General features: G+C 48.0%; 2 protein-coding genes across 5 annotated transcripts in view; both read left to right on the top strand.

The window, feature by feature from the left end:
* Positions 1–4912, top strand: part of mazb (MYC-associated zinc finger protein b (purine-binding transcription factor)) — a 6046-nt gene extending 1134 nt beyond the window's left edge. Inside the window, exons 2-7 of one of the 2 annotated variants that reach the window (XM_060037486.1) lie at positions 5–152; positions 514–620; positions 1859–2100; positions 3321–3384; positions 3529–3700; positions 4124–4912. In XM_060037486.1, coding sequence (XP_059893469.1) covers positions 5–152; positions 514–620; positions 1859–2100; positions 3321–3384; positions 3529–3700; positions 4124–4461 — 1071 coding nt within the window. In that variant the 3' untranslated portion in view covers positions 4462–4912. Of the gene's footprint in view, positions 1–4; positions 153–513; positions 864–1858; positions 2101–3320; positions 3385–3528; positions 3701–4123 lie in introns of both variants that reach the window. The other variant, XM_060037485.1, reaches the window with a different exon arrangement.
* Positions 4913–8376: 3464 nt separating this feature from the next.
* tlcd3bb (TLC domain containing 3Bb) lies at positions 8377–17431 on the top strand. Of its 3 annotated transcripts, none has more exons than XM_060037366.1 (7): positions 8377–8594; positions 11289–11473; positions 11872–11955; positions 12443–12668; positions 13047–13142; positions 14053–14162; positions 14729–17431. In XM_060037366.1, exons 2-7 carry the CDS (start codon positions 11349–11351, stop codon positions 14949–14951), a joined length of 864 nt encoding a protein of 287 aa, XP_059893349.1. In that variant the 5' UTR covers positions 8377–8594; positions 11289–11348; the 3' UTR covers positions 14952–17431. The 3 variants fall into 3 exon arrangements, with proteins under 3 accessions (XP_059893349.1, XP_059893348.1, XP_059893351.1); XM_060037365.1 differs by lacking the exon at positions 8377–8594 and adding an exon at positions 9458–9907; XM_060037368.1 differs by lacking the exon at positions 8377–8594 and adding an exon at positions 9993–10565.
* The last annotated feature ends 202 nt before the right edge of the window (positions 17432–17633 follow it).

Here is a 17633-nt window from a genome sequence, read left to right as displayed (position 1 = left end):
GCAGAATACTCCCACCCAAAACCAAGTGGAGGGCAGCCTCCAATCAGAGCTGATGTCGGTGCACGGAAGCTCCCAGAGCCCACCTCCGGAGCACATGACCCAGCCCCCCTCCACAGTGGACACCGCTGCGCTCAACGAAGACCCCCCGCCAGGTGAGACTTGGACCTACAGACTGACTGATCGAAACCCCCTCCATAGCCAATAAGCTAACTCCGCAGCCAATCATCTAGCAGTAAACCTTGACTGTGTCCCCTAATAGTTGACCTGCACCATAAACGTAACATAACCTGGTTAGGGTTAGGGTTAGGGTTAGTGTGAACACCCGCACGCGTACCCAACCCGGTTAACGCTCCCCGATGCCCAAAACCCTTTTGCATGTAACCCGTCATGTGAATCGACCATAGACTGTACAGTCAGCCGTGTCTAGCTGTGCATGTCTACGGCTGTGTGTCTCTGACTAACGGTGTAACTCTTGTCTCTCCCCGCTCTCTCTCTCTCTCTGTGCGCGTGCAGTGAAGGTGGCCCCGCGGCCAGCCCGGGCGTCCCATGTCTGCTCCATCTGCAACAAGCAGTTCAAGAACAACTACAACCTGCGGCGCCACCAGTCGGTGCACACCGGGGTACGCATGACCCACAGGCCCAAGGAGACCGCGGGTGGGGGGAGGTCCGAAAGGCAGACCGTCCCGCTCTCCCTCCTCCATCTATCCATGGTCCCCCCCCTCGCGTCCCAGCAGCCCCCTCTGGCCGGGCTGGACGGGGAGGGGGGGGTGGCCATGACCGCCGTAGTGGCTAGCGCTAACCCCCCCCACAATCTGGCTCCCGCCGCTGCCGCGGTCGTCATGGGGACGGGGGCGACAGGACAGGTGGGTGAGGGCCGTGTGGAGGGCGCCGGCGTAGGGTTGCGGCACGAGCGTCTCCCCCCCCCCCCCCCCCCCCCCCCCAGAACATTGTTTCTTAAACTAACCGGTCTGTGGTCACTTCTATAGTCTACTTAGCCTGACCACTAGCCTAGCTCAGCAATTGCCAGGCTGTTCGCTAGCCACACAACAAAATAGCTCAGTGCTAGGCTAGCTAGCTCAGTAATAGCCTAGCTGGATGCTAGTCGTATTATGCCAGAACCTAGCTGGGTCATAGCCTCTCAATGCAAAAGCATAACTGGTTGCTAACATAACTGATGGCTAGCCTAGCTTGGCATAAGCCTAGCTTGGCATAAGCCTAGCTGGGCATTAGCCTAGCTGGGCATTAGCCTAGCTGGGCATTAGCCTAGCTGGGCATTAGCCTAGCTGGGCATTAGCCTCGCTGGGCTGTAGCCTAGCTAGGAAGGCCCACAATAACTGCTAATCATTTGAATAAAGACGTGACTAGGTAGAGGACAACCAGCTGGCCCCCCAGCGGCCTGTGTCTGGCCCCCGGCCCGTTTGAGAAACAGTGTACTAGAGACCCCTGCATGACCCCCCAGCACCAGGTCCAGGGAAGGCTTAACGTACATGAACCCAATGATAATATCCTGATCCAGTGACTCCCTGTACAAACCGATACCGGTCTGTTTATAATTAACAGACTCTAACCTAATAACCTACAAGATCTGTTGTTAGTCCATGCTGCACAAAATGACTAACTTCAATGATGTGTTTGATTTCAATCTTGGTTTTGAATATTGTTAATCATGTTTAGTTCAATCCTATTCAAACCCTAAACGGTGTCTGTGTGGTTTTGCATGATTATTTGCGAAATAACGTTGTTATGAATTGTACAGATTTAACTGGTTAAAGTATTTTGTTATGTCTTCCCCTGTGGGTCTCTGCCTGTCCGTCCGCCTCCCTCCCTCCTCGTCTGTCCGTCTGTCCGTCCACCCCAGCGTCCTGCCAACCCCAGCCCGGTGAGGAAGAACCACGCGTGCGAGACGTGTGGGAAGGCGTTCCGGGACGTCTACCACCTGAACCGTCACCGTCTGTCCCACTCGGACGAGAAGCCGTACTCCTGTCCCATCTGCCAGCAGCGCTTCAAGAGGAAGGACCGCATGTCCCACCACGTCCGTTCCCACCAGGGGGGGGTGGAGAAGCCCTACATATGCCCCCACTGTGCCAAGGCCTTCTCCCGGTAGGATCCCTCATCGCCTCCCGCATACCTGAAGCCCAGTAGTGCCAGACCAGGGCAGGATGATAGTCTAGTAGGGAATGACTCTGAACTTCGTTATTCGAATATAATTCGAATATCAAAAATCAATCAAAATTCAAACGAATATTAGGCAGCCATTAATATTGGAACCTGTTATGGGCAGGCCAGGAGGGAGGGACGTCAGAGAACCCGACGCAGTCTATTCATAATATTGTAATGACCACGGAAGAGGCAGTGAATGAAGTATTGATTAGACAGCGATTTATGAGAAACCTAATAAACCGTTGGAACACGCAAGACCGGTAACCATAGCAACGCCGGTAAACAAACCTCGCGAAGCCCAATCCAGGTCTTACTGAAGGCATTTAATGGGCAAAATATTATTAATAAATATTCGAATATATTATAATATTAATAAACAAACGAACTTCGAATATGATTTTTGGGCAAAAGTCAAAGCCCTGTAGTCTAGTGTATATGAGCCTTAGTATTAGTGTGGTAAACAGGTTTAAAGTGTCTCGTAGTAGGAGAGTAGTATACAGGTTCATACTGACGGTAGCAGACGGGTTTTACACTGTCTGGGTAGTATTAGTGTAGTACTGGTGGCAGGATAGTCTCCAGAGGTCTGCTGGTAAGCAATTTTATGTCCCAGCCGAAAGACTCTGGGTCGATCCCGAGGTCAACACTCTATTTCCAGGTAGCGCACAGAGAGATGCCAGACTGCTGCCTGAATTCACTTAGTCGCATTAAAAATTAAAAATAAAGTACGGTATTATACAATGATAATAAACCTTTTATAGTGCATTATATTGTCTTTTGAGTAATGGTTTACCAGGTCAAATGTAAAAATAAATCTTATGGTTGCAGAAGAATGGAAGGCTGTTAGATGGGGGATGATTAGAAGCTCTGTACTTTGTGAATGGAGATCTCTTGTGAGCGGCTCACTGTGTACAGCGTGGGGAGGTATGCTGAATGAAGCCAGTCAAATCTGATCTGAATGTTGACCGATTCACTTCCGATCGTCGGTTCTAGTCCCCTGACTGTAGAAGCCCTTGGGGCCCTATAGAGTTTAGAAGTCCTTCTTGCATGACCAATTAAATCAAGGCGGCTGTGTTTAAAGGTTAACATTTGACCTGAATAGATTGGCCTGTGTGTCGCTGTGCTGTTTGTGACTGTTGTGTTCTCTGACCTTCAACCTTTAGACCCGATCATCTGAACAGCCACGTCAGACAGGTCCACTCGTCTGAAAGGCCCTTCAAATGCACGGTAACTACCTCACTCTCCATCTCATGATGCTGTCCAACCCCAGTCCAACCCAAGCTACTTGGCTGTATCCTCAGATGTGCGAGTCTAGATCTTGGTCCATCAGACTTGTGGGGGTGTCTCGACTCTCTCTCTTGTCTCTAACAGACGTGCGAGTCGAGTTTCGCCACCAAGGACCGTTTGCGAGCTCACATGATCCGTCATGAGGAGAAGGTGCCGTGCCACATCTGCGGCAAGCTGCTGTCGGCCGCTTACATCACCGATCACATGCGGGTGCACAACCAATCACAGCACCACGCCTGCCACCTTTGCAACCGCAGTAAGTAGCTCAGCCCAGACAGAGTACTAACCGTGTTAAATCGATTTATAACAGATCTTATCTGACAAGGAAACTAAATTAAGAATATGACCTCCACTGCTCAGCTCCACCGGAGCCATCTCGCATCTGAACGCTCTTATATTCAGCAAGTAAACGCTGGCATAAAAATCAATGGAGAGTGCTCCGTCCAAACCGATCATGGCATCAACCCAGCCCCCTCTAAAATGATGACATAATTATTTGTACATTAAAAAACGATCAATGTACAACGAAACGTCTTGTGAAGCGGAGCACGCGTAGGGGCAGGTAGACCTGTCTCTGGACGCCCACACAGAGTCCGGGCGCCGGCCCCGGGTGGGGGCAGGTCCTGGGCTCTGTGTGTTCCTCACCCCCGCCTCCTCCCCCCCCCCCCCCCCCCCCCAGGCTTCACCACGCTGACCTACCTGCGGGTCCACGCCCAGAAGCACCACGGCCAGGAGTGGAAGGAGAGCGGGGGGGCGCTGGGCTCCCCCGCCGCCGGCGGCGTGCTGGTCTGCCAGCTGTGCGGCATCCAGTGCAAGACCCCCACCCAGCTGCAGGGGCACATGGGCACCCACAGCGCCTCGCAGGGGGCCCCCAGCCCGGACCCCTCCGGCACGGCGGCCAGCGGCTCCGTCTCCCTCGGCAACATGGTGTCGGCGCCCGTGTACGTGAGCGGCGGGGGGGCGGACCTGCTGGTCACGGACTGCTCTAGCATCGCCGCCCCGCAGGCACACAGCTAACGACCCAGCTCCGGCAATGACCCCCCCCCACCCCCTGCCCCCCGCCCCCCCGCGCCGGGACCCCTGACCACTGGAGCACCGCGACCCCTGAACCCGCCCAAACTAACCCTGGAGAACCCTGACCCCCCCCCCCCGCCGTGGACGACCCCTGACCTCTGAGCTGACCCTTGGGGGTTATCGATGGTAAGACGGTGTGTTAGTGTACCGGGGGTCCTGGGGCAGGAACCCATCCCTGCTGCAGAGGTGTGTGTGTGTGTTAGTGTCGGAGTGTGTGTGCGTCTCAGGGGGTGTGTGTGTGTGTGTGTGTGTGTGTGTGTGTCAGGGGTTCCACTGTGCGACTCTGAAGTCAGGAGATAGAATCCTAGTGGAGGTTCCTTCACACAAAAAAAACAACCAGGAAAATGTCCGCAAAATATTTCTGAATGCTTTCAATCCTTAAATAGACTTTAATGGAACTGTACTGCGAGCATCTACTGTATTGCTGGAATCTGCTCCACTAGGGAGATCTTATTTCGTACCAGCTCTTCCTCTTCCTCTCATGCAGTGTTTCTCAACCTAGGGTCCGGAACCCCAGGCCGGCCGCTCGGTTCAACTCAGACCTTCTGGGACGTGAGATTTATAATGACATTGTGAATATCAATGATAGATAGAAGTATTTCATTAAAAAAAAGAAACAAAGTAGATGAAGTAGCGGCTGCCTGATGAATGATAGCCAGGAAAGGCTCAGTACTAAACGTCTCTGGATACGCTGCACAGACTTTGGCCATTATTTCATGCTGCTTCTTGCTCCAGGAGATCGTTGGCTTAAAGGAAACCCAGCCCCCCCCCCTGTTTGAGGTAGTCTCACATAAAATAAAAGCCTTCTTGCTGACTTATAGTAGACTCTTTTAATTTCATTAAGGCGTGCTGAGGCTTTTGCCTGGCACAAGCCAATCCCATCTGCCACAATCAGATTTGGGCTGGTGAAGCCAGAAAGTTGTATTTATTACTTGGTCACTCAAAACCCTTAGTTGGCCATAAGAGTCATATTAACATTGAATCCTACAATGCAGTATTGGATTAAGATCTACCCATATAGCATTACTATGTCACCAACTACATCACTGTTTTTCTAAACAAAGTCAATCAAGGGTTTGATTTCCCTTTTTTTATTATTCAATTTTCCGTCCAAATGTTTCCTTTTCAACTGTGATAGACCTCCGACGCCAGCATCTAGACGAGAACGGCTCTAGAAATGTTTCTGTGTTTGTTAATATGGATCCACGAAATCACAGAAACAATTAGGTCTAACTCAAAGGATTGCTGCGTGATAATGTACCTTGTTCCGAGAGATGGAAGCTAGTAAATGAAGCTTGGAAAACGCTCACGAGGAGTACTTTGGGAGGCGTCTTTAATGTTTTCGCAAGAAAAACGCTGAGGCAGCATATGAAGACCATTAGGAAAACCTGAGATGATCCTCCCCAGCTAGTTCCTCTGTGTCTTCGGTGTATGACCGCTGAGTCACTAATATATTACCGGCAGCTCAGCTGTCGATGTGCTGACTTGGCGCATTGGGAGGGAGATGCAGATAAATCGAAGAAGTCTGCATTGCAAGATTTATTCTGATCAAAAGATTGGGGTTCCCGGCCGTAGGTTGAGAAGCACTGCTCTCTTTCAACCGTCTCTTACCGGAAAATAAACACAAATAACCTGTTAACTGATTTGTTGGGACATTAAAATACTAGAAAACAAACAAAGGAGCTGGTTTAGGCATCGGTTGATCCAGTCTTGAATATTCCAGCAGGCTAACCGCCTATCCAGCATGTTAGCCTGCTAGCATATCAGCCTACAAATGTGTCGGCCCTCTTAGTTGTTAGCTTAATGAGCGCTGTGTGTCCGAAAGATTTTCAGAGGGGGGTTTGAAACCTTAAGTATCGTTCAAGGAGGTGTTTCTCTGGATTTAGCCAATCAGCGATGAGTTTGAAGATGTCTGTTTTTATAGATGGAAAACCATGGGATGTAATGTTATGTTTGCTGATGATGGTATTCACAAGGTTAGTCAAATCTACTTTAGGAGTGTGAGGCACCTTAAATTGGTAGTCAGTCAGAAAATGGAATATTGTTTTTCAAATTAAATGGTTTAAACGTTTTTATTTCTCCCTAGTTTTGGGCCTAAACATGTTGAAAAAAAATCAGAAAAATATTTTCAGTATGAAAACTTGTGACTTGGCAGCACTACTTGCGCCTGAGAATCCACCTTTTGCATGAAATCCAGCCTAGTCATTGTGCATACAGCGAGGATGCTAAGCTAAAACAGTCACATCACTTAATCTGTTAACAGTTATTTTATAGAAGTCTTGTTGTTTCAATTGAACTTCACCATTGCATTGCCATTGATTTGATTGTAACTGTCCATTGCCATTGTTGTTTTTAACTTGTGTGTACCAGTGGGGTGGGCTGCATTATGGATCAGTATGTACAGCGCAGCCTTTCAAACGCACCTCACCCCCTGACGCCCCGTTCCCTCCTCCTCCCCCCCCCCCCCCCCGATACTCACCATCACCAGGGGTGCGTTGGGTTGTTTGGTCGCCGTGTCCCAGTTATTGGGACAGGGCTTAGAAAGTGTTTCATAACAGAGTTTGATCATTTCACGTCTGTATGGTATCTTAAATTTAGTAGTTATTTAATTTCTCGAGATGTTATTCCTGTTGAGAAAAAACGGTAGTAATTTTAACATTCATTTTGGGGGATTTTTACATGACACTACTAAAATTTAATACCTCTACCTTTTAGGAACTTGTACAGCTAGCGATACATCTTAATGCCTTATCGTACTCAACTGCTTTTTAATTCTTTAATTCTCAAATATTTTAATTCTTAGTCATGGATTCATTAAGAATATTAAAGGGGTGTATTTATATTTATATTTTTATATTTCTCAACAGTATGCATGTCTATAAACAGTTCTTATGCTTACCACTCATAAATGTTATGTTATTTGTAGATGACGTAGGGAACATATTATTTTGTAATTTTGACAATTAAAATTAAAACGGTTAAAAATTGAGTCTTTTGTGAGTGTGTGATCTGCTTGTGTTTGGTGATAAGAACGTGGAGGAGTGGAGATCTAGGCTCGACAATATCTCCTGAAGGCCTCAAATACACCCTTCAGTGCAGTTGCATCGTACATGAAGACTAGAAGGTCGTACTAATGCCTCCCGGCTTTTCCATTGTGAAGTGCAAGTTGAGTGTATTTGATACAGCTAAATAAGAAAAATGTGCTCAAGTTGATGTCCTCCTGGAATGCAGGCCTATATATTGTATATAATAGCGAACTTAATATTAGAGTGGATTAAGGGTTTAAAGTCTCAACATCAGAATTGTAGGTCTCATTTACTTTCAGTTGCGTGTTATATTTTCCACCCCTGATGTACACAGTGGAAAGTGTTTCCAGATTTAGCCCTGAACAGTTAATCAACAGTCCTGTCCAATGGGACTGTAGTTTATTGCACCTTTCACTGCCTTTAATAATTACTGCGGTTGCAGCCCATGCCACGATATTGTTGTCTTCTTCTTTTATTAATATGCCTAATTTGGGGTTTTCTCCTTCAGTTTTGGGGGGATCAACACCAAACCACTACCGCATCTACCTTTTAAAGACCAAACATTTTGATTTGAGGAAAAACGCTTAAACATTCTAAACGTGAAAACGTGGGAGTTCAAATTAAATACACGTTATGTAAAACGGAAGTAAGGTCTCCAAAAAGTTTAGTACCGCTTAGACCACAGGGGGCACTATAACTCAAGGTCAAACCCAAACGTCCAGGCCCAAACCAAGACAAACCAAAGGTCCACCTGGGTAAATTGAACATGTAGGCGTGGTTTATTTACCATTCCGCCCACTTCCAATATAAACAGTTTACCTGTGTTCGAGAGATGATTCATGAACCACCTCCGGAACGCAAGCTGGTTTACCTTGTGTCTCTGTTGTAATAAACCACGTGTTGAGCATTTACCACTCTCCCGAGTCATACCTATCCCGAGACGACCATACCACAAAGGATCAAAATAGTTTTTCATCACTCCATTATTCAACAAATCACAAGACCAAGAGTTCTCAAAATTGGTTTGCCCATCAAGGACTACCCCGTCAGGTAATGTGGGAAGTTTTGTGTAGATTCTAGAAAGCTTGAACAATGATGTCACCGTGTCAATTTGAAATGACCAATTTGCATGTGTTCACCGAGCTATGTTTTAATAAATAAAGTCAATGGTAAAAAACAACAAAAAGTAAAGTACCAATTCGACAACAGGGGGCGCTATAAAACCCAATCAGAGTTAAACGATCAGCCCCATATTTCAATCAATCACAAGTCCGCTTCAAAGCGGTCCAAGGACTTGAAATTTACCGTGCTTGCTCATTAGGGATCCATTCCTCATACTAACCTGTTGGTTTGCTCTCGGAAACTGCACATACGAAGGGTTTGCTGATTCAACAACACGCATTTTCTTCAGAAAATGCACATGTCTAGTTGAATAATGTATTTATTTATTTATATAAATATTACATTAGGCCTACTATGTAGGCCTAACTTATCTATTTTTGTTTGATTGACTAGAATATATAACGCTAGGTCTTCCCAGAACATTTAAAAACTAGAATGGCATCAATTATGAAACCATGTCATGATCAAATAAATAAACAATGGAAATAAAGTACCAAGTAGGCCTACACGTTAAAATATCCCAAAATGCACAAGTAGGACTATAGACGTTTGAGCAATAAGATCAATGATTAAACACACGTTTCTGGCCGGAGAGTGGAGGCAAAATGCACAATAATCTACCCAAAGGGTGGTTTGCTGAATGTGTTTAACATACAAAGACGTCTGGTGGGTGCCGCCGCACATGTCCCAGCGGCACTTTAGACCAGACGCAGCGCGACGCGGCCTCCTGCGCGTCGCTTCGCAAATCGCATTCGTTCGCAACGGCGCCGCGTTGTTCAACGAACCAATCAATGCGATCCATTCACGCGTGGTAACGCGTATCGTACCGCGTCCTGCCGCTAGACGCCGCAGGGAAAGGCAGACGTGAGGACCCATGAGCCCGGTGACCTCCTATCGAACCACTGCTAGCTACCACGTCGACATCTGGATGGATGCACATTTCCGTCGTTTCTTCAATTGCCAGTCGGGATCTGATCCTTGTCACTCTCGGTAGTCGTTGTCTGGAGACAGCGTTATTGCTAGCTAGCGCATCGGGAGGCTAGTTGGTAGCTAGTAGCTTCAATGTTAGCAGTTATATCAGGCTAGCGTTAGCCCGTTAGCAGCCGCTTTTTCCGACCGTGTTGGCCTCATAAACATGCGGATCATCGAGGCGCTGAGCCCCGGCACATCTTTACCTTCAACCGCCACCTGCAGGACACACGTTTGGACCGGACGTTGGCTGGACTCTGCATAGTTTCCATGTAATTGTTGATCATTTGTTTTAATAACATCAACTTTTGTGTGATTAGTGTATACTCTGATGTTGGCCAGTCTGCTGCTAGCCAGTGTGCTGATTTCTTACCGGGTTGTTAGCCTAGCTGCTATCGTTCTTAACTGTCGCGGACGGACCCGCATGTACCGGGTACCGATTGTCCTTCAAAGAAAACCCCTTGACCTGAGGCTTTATCGGGTTTATATGCTACTGGGGACTTTCCCTTTTAAAGAAATAATGGGTGTGTTCACTTAGGTCGTTATTGTTAACAGGTGTAGACCCAGACCGCATATCTTTACGATTCAGTCACACAGTTGTCTCTCCCGTTTTCCACTCTCCAAGGTGCTGACATTTCACACAGTTTTATAGTTTTTTTTCAATTGTGCACCGTATGCCCCAAACAACCAGAGCCTTGCTAGAAGCAACGTGGCAGTAACGACCGCCGATGTTTACGTGTTGGGTGTCTTATCTCTCAGACCGTTAGTCCCCGGGATGGCAGAACGCTATCAGTCAGTAGCGGCTCTTTGTGTCCCTCCATGAATACACCCAGCTTGGTTTACATCCGCGATGTCCCCCCTGCGCCCTAGCCAGCATAGTGAAGAGATCAACCCAGCGTGCCCGGTTAACCTACAAGAGGTCCTTCTAAGGTTGTAGTGTTTAGTCCTGGTCTGTCTCTTATTTGAAAGCGCAGTGCGTATTTTCTTTTGAATTCTTCCTAATCAGGCAGCTTGTACTAATGTGAAGTTAAATGGGCCGCGTAACTTTGTGGAATATCCACATGTGTGGCCTCAAAAGTCTGACAATACGGATGGAGAGTACAGCCACTCGAACGACATGACACATATACGTAATGTAGTGGTTTATCGCAGTAATAATGTAACGGTTATTCGGTAGTGGTTAATCATTGTGAGAATGTGACGGTTTCTCGTGTTGATAATGTAGTGCTGAATCGTAGTTCTAATGTAGTCGTATTAGTGATAATGTGGAGGTTAAAGGTAGTGTTTAATTGTAGTTATAATGTAGTCGTTAATCATAGTGATATTGTAGTGGTTAATGCTCCACTATTTAACTTTCACTGCACGTTTTTACTTTTGTTCAAATGTTAAAGGTTACAAAATGTATAATAGTGAAGCAAGGAAATCCTACTCTAGAATTAAATTTGATAGATCCCTACCAAATTACAATGGGGGAAAAAGTATTTCCCCATCAAGACTTATATTGTTGCTACTAGCTTCATAATAAAAAAGTCTTGTTGACTCTTTATCGGCGGACAATCAGCAAGTGCTCTCTGGTGATAATTCTGGCCGGAGGGGCCTGTTGAAGTGTTCAGCTATACAGTGTGTTTAATCGATGATAATATCTGCTCTCAGAGGGAAAGCGCCACAGATCGCCTGCCGAAGATACGCCGCTGTGAGGGACCTTGGGGCAACATGTTGAGCATCTTGGCCGCTGGCTCAGTATTCTTCCCCGGTCTCTTCCTGCTGTCTAAACAATGCCTCAAATACATCCCTGGCCTTCGCTGGAGCGAAGGGGACGCCGTGATCATCTCTGCCAGGTGGGTGAACACTGGCTGCATTCAAAAAGGCCGCCCCTATAGGGGGATTTAGCTCGCTTCCTGCTAAACCTCCAGATGTTATCCTCATTGCCGATTTGCTGAAGCTGCTCAGCAAGAAGCTTAGCCGGTTGTGAATCGTCTTTGGGCCGAGGATGCATCGGTTTATCCTTTGCGACTCTGTGTGACTGCAGCTACGTCATTAGAAATTGGAATATCACTCCACCACATGGCTAGGTATCACAGATGTAATTTGGCTAAGAGGTCTGAAGTTTGTAACTGGTTGGATCCTCATCAACAATCTGTCATTTGCTGGTGCTCGTGTGAAGTGCCTCAAATCAAAGTGTTGGGACCCAGCCCTGGTGTGGGACCGGAGGGATGACCTGTTCTGTTCCCCTCAGGCTGGTGTCCTCTGTGCAGGCCCTCATGGCCTCCTCCGCCGGATACATCATCGCTTCCTCCTGCGACGACATCATCGAGGACGGGTAAGGCCGGGAACTCACAGGCATCGTGCAGAGTAAGATGGGCCAATGGAAATGCAAAAAGGAATCACTGTTTCGTAGTGGTAGGCCGGTCTCATGAGGGCTTGTTTCTAACGGGTATAAAGGTTTCTAGAGTAAAAAGACACGGCTCTGACTGGGAACATATCCTGCAGTCATTCCACAGTTCACAAAATAAGAGTTGTGCCAAAGCACACAGAGCAGCATGTTGGAGGAGGACCTGTGGTGATCTGATCCTGCCCCCCCACCAGCCCAGCCACGGGGCAGCCAGTGTTCGCTATCAACCTGGCCCATCAAAGAGCGGCAGGACACCGCTGATACCTATGCCGCCCCAGGCTCGTACAGACGTTGTGTTAGGAGCTGCACCTAGTGACCTTTTGACCTGGGGTGATCGACCCCTGGGAGCCTTCGTAGGCAGGTCGAGGTGTGGAGGGCTTGTACTCTCCTAACTGAGTCCGTCCTTTGTCTTCAGGCACTGGTTGACCTGCAGCTACATCCTGTTCGCCGTGCCCTACTTTGTGTACGACATCTACGCCATGTTCATGTGCTACTGGTACAAGCTGAGGGTGAAGGGTCACGAGGAGGCGGCGGCCGCGCCCAAACACGTGGGCTCTGCACTCCTCAGCTACCTCCGCCGGGAGTTCCTCATGGTCCTGCATCACGTCGTCATGGTCACTGTCTGCTTCCCTGTCTCCGTGGTAACCAGCGCTTTTTGTCTCTTAGAAGAAAATTGTGCCTTAGATGCTGTAAATGGAAATACTTTTAATTCTGACCATGACTTCATATTAATGAAGGTTATATTTATATTCCCTAAAGTAAGGGTTGGCTCCTCTCTTTAATGTCTTTAGATATATTTCATTAAGACTTAATTAGGCACATCTAAGAGAAGATGTGCCTTTTTTTAAATGAGTTGCACTGCTGTCTACTATATGAATGTTATTACCGTCTGACTTATTAATAGTATTTTTAATTCATAAGCATATTGTGAAATTCTGGGTTATTGTGTACAATTGTGGTGGTCTAAGGTCCTGACAGACTCATCACTCGTTTGTTGTGCGTGTGATTTTTGTCTGTAGTTCTTGCGGCGCGGCAAGGGAGATTACTTCCAGGGCGTGATGTTTATGGCTGAGCTCAGCACGCCCTCCGTCTGTCTGGGGAAGATCCTTATCCAGGTAAACGTTATCTCCTTCAGTCTGTCTCTCTCTCTGTTCCTCTGTCTTTCCTTTTCTCTGTTCCTCTGTCTCCATCTCTCTGTCCCTCTCCTCTCTCCCTCCACAGACTCAACAGCTCCCCTGGCCAAGACTTTAGCTGTCTAAATCTACTTGACACAATTCCAAGCATGTACCTTGTTGTAGTTTCCGATGACTCACGAGTCTTCGGAGGCTCATTCCTCAGCTCTCTCTCTTCACCACGTGACCAACACCATGTGTTGGTTTTTATGTGTGTGTCTACAGCGCTGAAGTAGCTAGGTGACGGTGGGCCTGTCTGTTTGACACACACACACACACACACACACACACACACACACACACACACACACACACACACACACACACACACACGAAGCTGTAACAGCTGTTGCCCTCTGAATATAGCTTCCATGGTAAGGCTGGATTAAACAGCTGATATGACCCTCCCCTTTAAAGCAGCCGGCCCTAACACCAGCCGGCCGCCACCCCCTCCCCCATTCCCCGGTAGCTCGGGTTGATAACACTTTGAGGCTGGCTTATATATGTGCTCTTTCTGCTATGTCTGCCCAGTTTTCACTAACTCTTCCCCTTACTAAAGACCACCAAGACGCCTAATATCAACCTCCCCTCTTTAGGGACCCCAGCAAAACAAAACGTGTTGCAGAACCTTACTTTATAAACGGTGTATATCTGGTGTATATTTTGGTGTGTGTGTGTGTTTTTTTTTTTTTTTTTTTTTCTATGAAAATATGTTCAACCTATGCCTTCATACTTCACGGTGGCTCTTACTCTTACTCTCACACACAGGGTGCTTCTCCGAAAACTGTGATTTACCTCTTCAGCTTGACCGACCCGCCTGCTGGCTGTCTCTCCCTCTCTGTTTCTCTCTCAGTACAAACAGCAACACACTCTGCTGCACAAAGTGAATGGGGCTCTAATGCTGGTCACTTTTTTCGTCTTTCGAGTGCTTCTCTTCCCATATATCTACTACGCCTATGGCAGGTATGTCTCGCTCTCCCTCTCTGTCTGTCTGTCTCCCTTTTGTCTATGTTCTGCAGGTCTCGTTTGTTCCCTCTCTCTCTCTCTCTCTCTCTCTCCCTCTTTCTCCGTCTGTCTGTCGGTCTCCTGTTTATGTTCTGTGTGTCTCGCTCCCTCTCTCTGTATGTCTCCATCTGTCTATGGTCTGTATGTCTGTCTGTCCCCCTGTGTCCGGCTTTGTCTGTCTCTCCTTGCCTCTGTTTTGTCTCCGTCTCCCTGGTTGTCTTTCTCTTTGGCTGTCGGCCTCTGTGTCCGTATGTCTGTCTCTCCATTTCATCTATTTGTTCCATTCCGTCGCTGTCCTATCATGTTGGCGCGAACCAGCTAGCATAATAGCATGTACCAGCTAGCCGCTATAGGGTGTTAGCCGCGACTCTGAGCTAACCGCGTGTGTGTGTGTGTGTGTGTGTGTGTGTGTGTGTGTGTGTGTGTGTGTGTGTGTGTGTGTGTGTGTGTGTGTGTGTGTGTGTGTGTGTGTGTGTGTGTGTGTGTGTGTGTGTGTGTGTGTGTGTGTGTGTCTCTCTCTCCAGGTACGCCTCCATCCCCTTCCACCTGGTCCCGCTGCGGGTGTCCTGGCAGTGTAACCTAGGCGCCGCCCTGCTCATGGCGCCTCAGCTCTACTGGTTCAGCCTCATCTGCCGGGGGGCCTTCCGCCTCTTCACTCGCTCCTCCCGCCGGCCGCCCGCCCCGTCCCCGTGCCCCGCCAACGGGTACAGCGTGCGCCCCGCGGAGCCGGAGTCCAGCGCCCACTGAGGGAGGGCGACTATGGAGAGGGGAGATGGGGGGGGAGGGAGCAGGGGCAGGGGCTGAAACATCTGGTGGCCCCCGACCACCTGGACCCAGACACTGATTAACAAGACAGTTAGACCGGTGGTATAGCATCCCTGTCTCTCTGAGCTCACTAGGGCTAGCCTGGCGGCATAGCATCCCTGTCTCCCTGAGCTAACTGGAGTTAGCCTGGTGATATAGCAGTGCTATCTCTCAGAGCGCTCTAGTTTTTATCCTGCCGGGACAGCGTCCCCGTACCCCAGAGCTAGCTGGAGTTAGCCTTGGGGTACAGCGACGCTATCCCTCGGAGCTAACTGTATCCTGCTCTGTCGGTTGCCGGGCAGAGCAGGAACTAGGAATGTATTATATTGTATGTTAGTACATATGCTGTAGATAAGGCCTCATTCAGCTTAGTAAGTCCCAGAAACGACCCACCCGTCGGCTAAGCAGTATTTTGACTTGTAAGTGTTACCTCCGTGTACCCACCATGTAGCCAGTGGCACCAAGTACCCCCCCACCCTGCCGACAGACTGGGCTGCTGCCTTACCCCCCCCGATCGTCCCTGGGCCCCTTGTTCAGCCCTTCCCGCCCTAGACGAGAGGGATGCAGCCTAGCGCTCCTAGCGTGACGCAGCTAGCTTTGCGGAGCTAGCTGGTCTACTACTCTCCTTCAGTGTTCCCGTTCACGTTGTGTTCTAATATGTTTCCTCAGTTCTACATGTTCGTGATGAGTTATCATTCATTTTATTAGTAGTATTAAAGGAGAACTCTGACCTTAGTTTCAAACTACAGCTGAGGTCTCCCATCCGATGCCTCGTGTGCTTTGCCGTCGTTAGTTCCTTTGTTTGCAAGGTTAGTTACCACCTGTGACCGAAAAATAGAACTTAAGTATCTGAAGCATGCCAGTTATGACACCATTTGCTTCCACCGGACAGTTTAAGTTGCAACTTCCAGCGCAAAGGCCTAACCTGTCGGAACTTACAATGCCTAACCACTCATTTAGATGGTAGTGGAAAGCTTCCACTGAGAAAAAGTAGTGCCCAGTTAATGGGTTGGGGTGAATGTCTTATCGGGTCATTGAAAGAGATTCACATATTTTACATACCAAATATTGCCCCTGTGATGGGTCCGTGGTTTAGTCAGCCTTTTGTGGGGCATGTCGTATATCTATTGAGCCTGTATACACATGGGGAGAGAAGCTAGCGTAGTCGTGCCATACATGGACGTGAGGCATGGGATGGGTTCCAGGTCCAAATGGTTGAGCTGTAAACCGAGGAGCCGGGTGCAGAGTTCTCCTCACACACACACACACACACACACACTTTCCTCCCAGTAAGGCAGCCTTCACTACAGTGTAGATATTATTACCTTATTCCATTTAACAGTGTCGCGTACGTGGCTCATGAAGTGTTTTTGTGTTCTCAACCCATACAGAAGTGATGATAGGTAGCAATGTCACTTTGAAATGGTCTTCTGTTGACGTGACGTCAGATTATCTCTTCAAACAGTTTGTCTGAAATTGCGTCGGATTATCCGTAATCGTGTCCAATGATCCATCATGACGTCAGATCATCTGCTATAGTTAACGTCAGATTGTCTGTCCTCGTTACGTCAGATTATCTGCGGTTGTGTCAGATTATCTACAGTTGCGTCAGATTGTCTGTTCCGTAACAACGGATGATCTGAAGAAGTAGCAACAGATATTCAGTCAACTCGGATTACCTGGACTCGGGCTCCACGCGCTGACAGTGTCTGGACACGGGGAGTTTAGGGTCCAAGCTCCCGGGCGTGGGCTAGGTTAAGGGTCCGTGGTCCTGGGACGTCTTGGAGGAAGGGAATCCAGTCGCCGTCGCCGTCTGAAGGGAAACCAACCCAATGCTTTTTACTGGCAGCCTTTACTTACCTTCAACTGGGAAATGCTTTTAAAGCCACATGATTTTTCTGTGCCGATCCTTTTTAAGATTTTTTTTTCTTTTCAATTCCCCCCCCCCCCCCCCCCCCCCCCCCCCCCCCCCTCTAATGTATGAAATGTGTCCTTCATCCAATATTCAAGGTTGTTTGACTTGTTCCAGACGTGAATCTGTTTGAGTCAAGTGTTGATCAACCCAGATTCACAAGCGATTTCCCATGGAGTCTGGGGCCTCGCCATCAAACTAGAGACCCCAAACTAGAGCCTACAAGCTGGGGGAGGGAGGACCCATGGCCCCCTGACCCCAGCCCCACCCTCCCCTCCCCAAGGTGTCATAGAGTACTGCTTGTTGCCAATGCTAAAGTATTTCAACTGATGTACTGTATATTCCACAAAGCTTGTTATTTATTTGTAATTATTTATTTATTGTTTATTTATTTGGTTCATTTGTGGTTTTGAATGCATATTTATGCATCCCTGTTATTCTCTATGCTTCTGAGCCTCACCTCAGGCGTTTCTTGTTACTCAAACTCTTAACTAAAATATATTCCAATGTCCCCAGACTGCTCTACTTATTCAGCCTTATTCTAGTGTTTAAAGCGTGTTCTGTCAATAGTCATTATTCCAGTGCCAATAGAACATTATACTGTCACTAGAAAGCTATTCTGTCAATATAACATCATTCTACTGCCAATGGAACATTATTCTGCCAGTAGAACATGACTATCAATGGAACATTATTCTACGCCCAGAAGAACC

This window comes from Gadus macrocephalus, chromosome 18 (assembly GCF_031168955.1).
Source record: "Gadus macrocephalus chromosome 18, ASM3116895v1".
Lineage (NCBI taxonomy): Eukaryota > Metazoa > Chordata > Actinopteri > Gadiformes > Gadidae > Gadus > Gadus macrocephalus.
The sequence above is the reverse complement of the archived record's forward strand: the minus strand, read 5'-3'. Positions and strand labels throughout refer to the sequence as shown.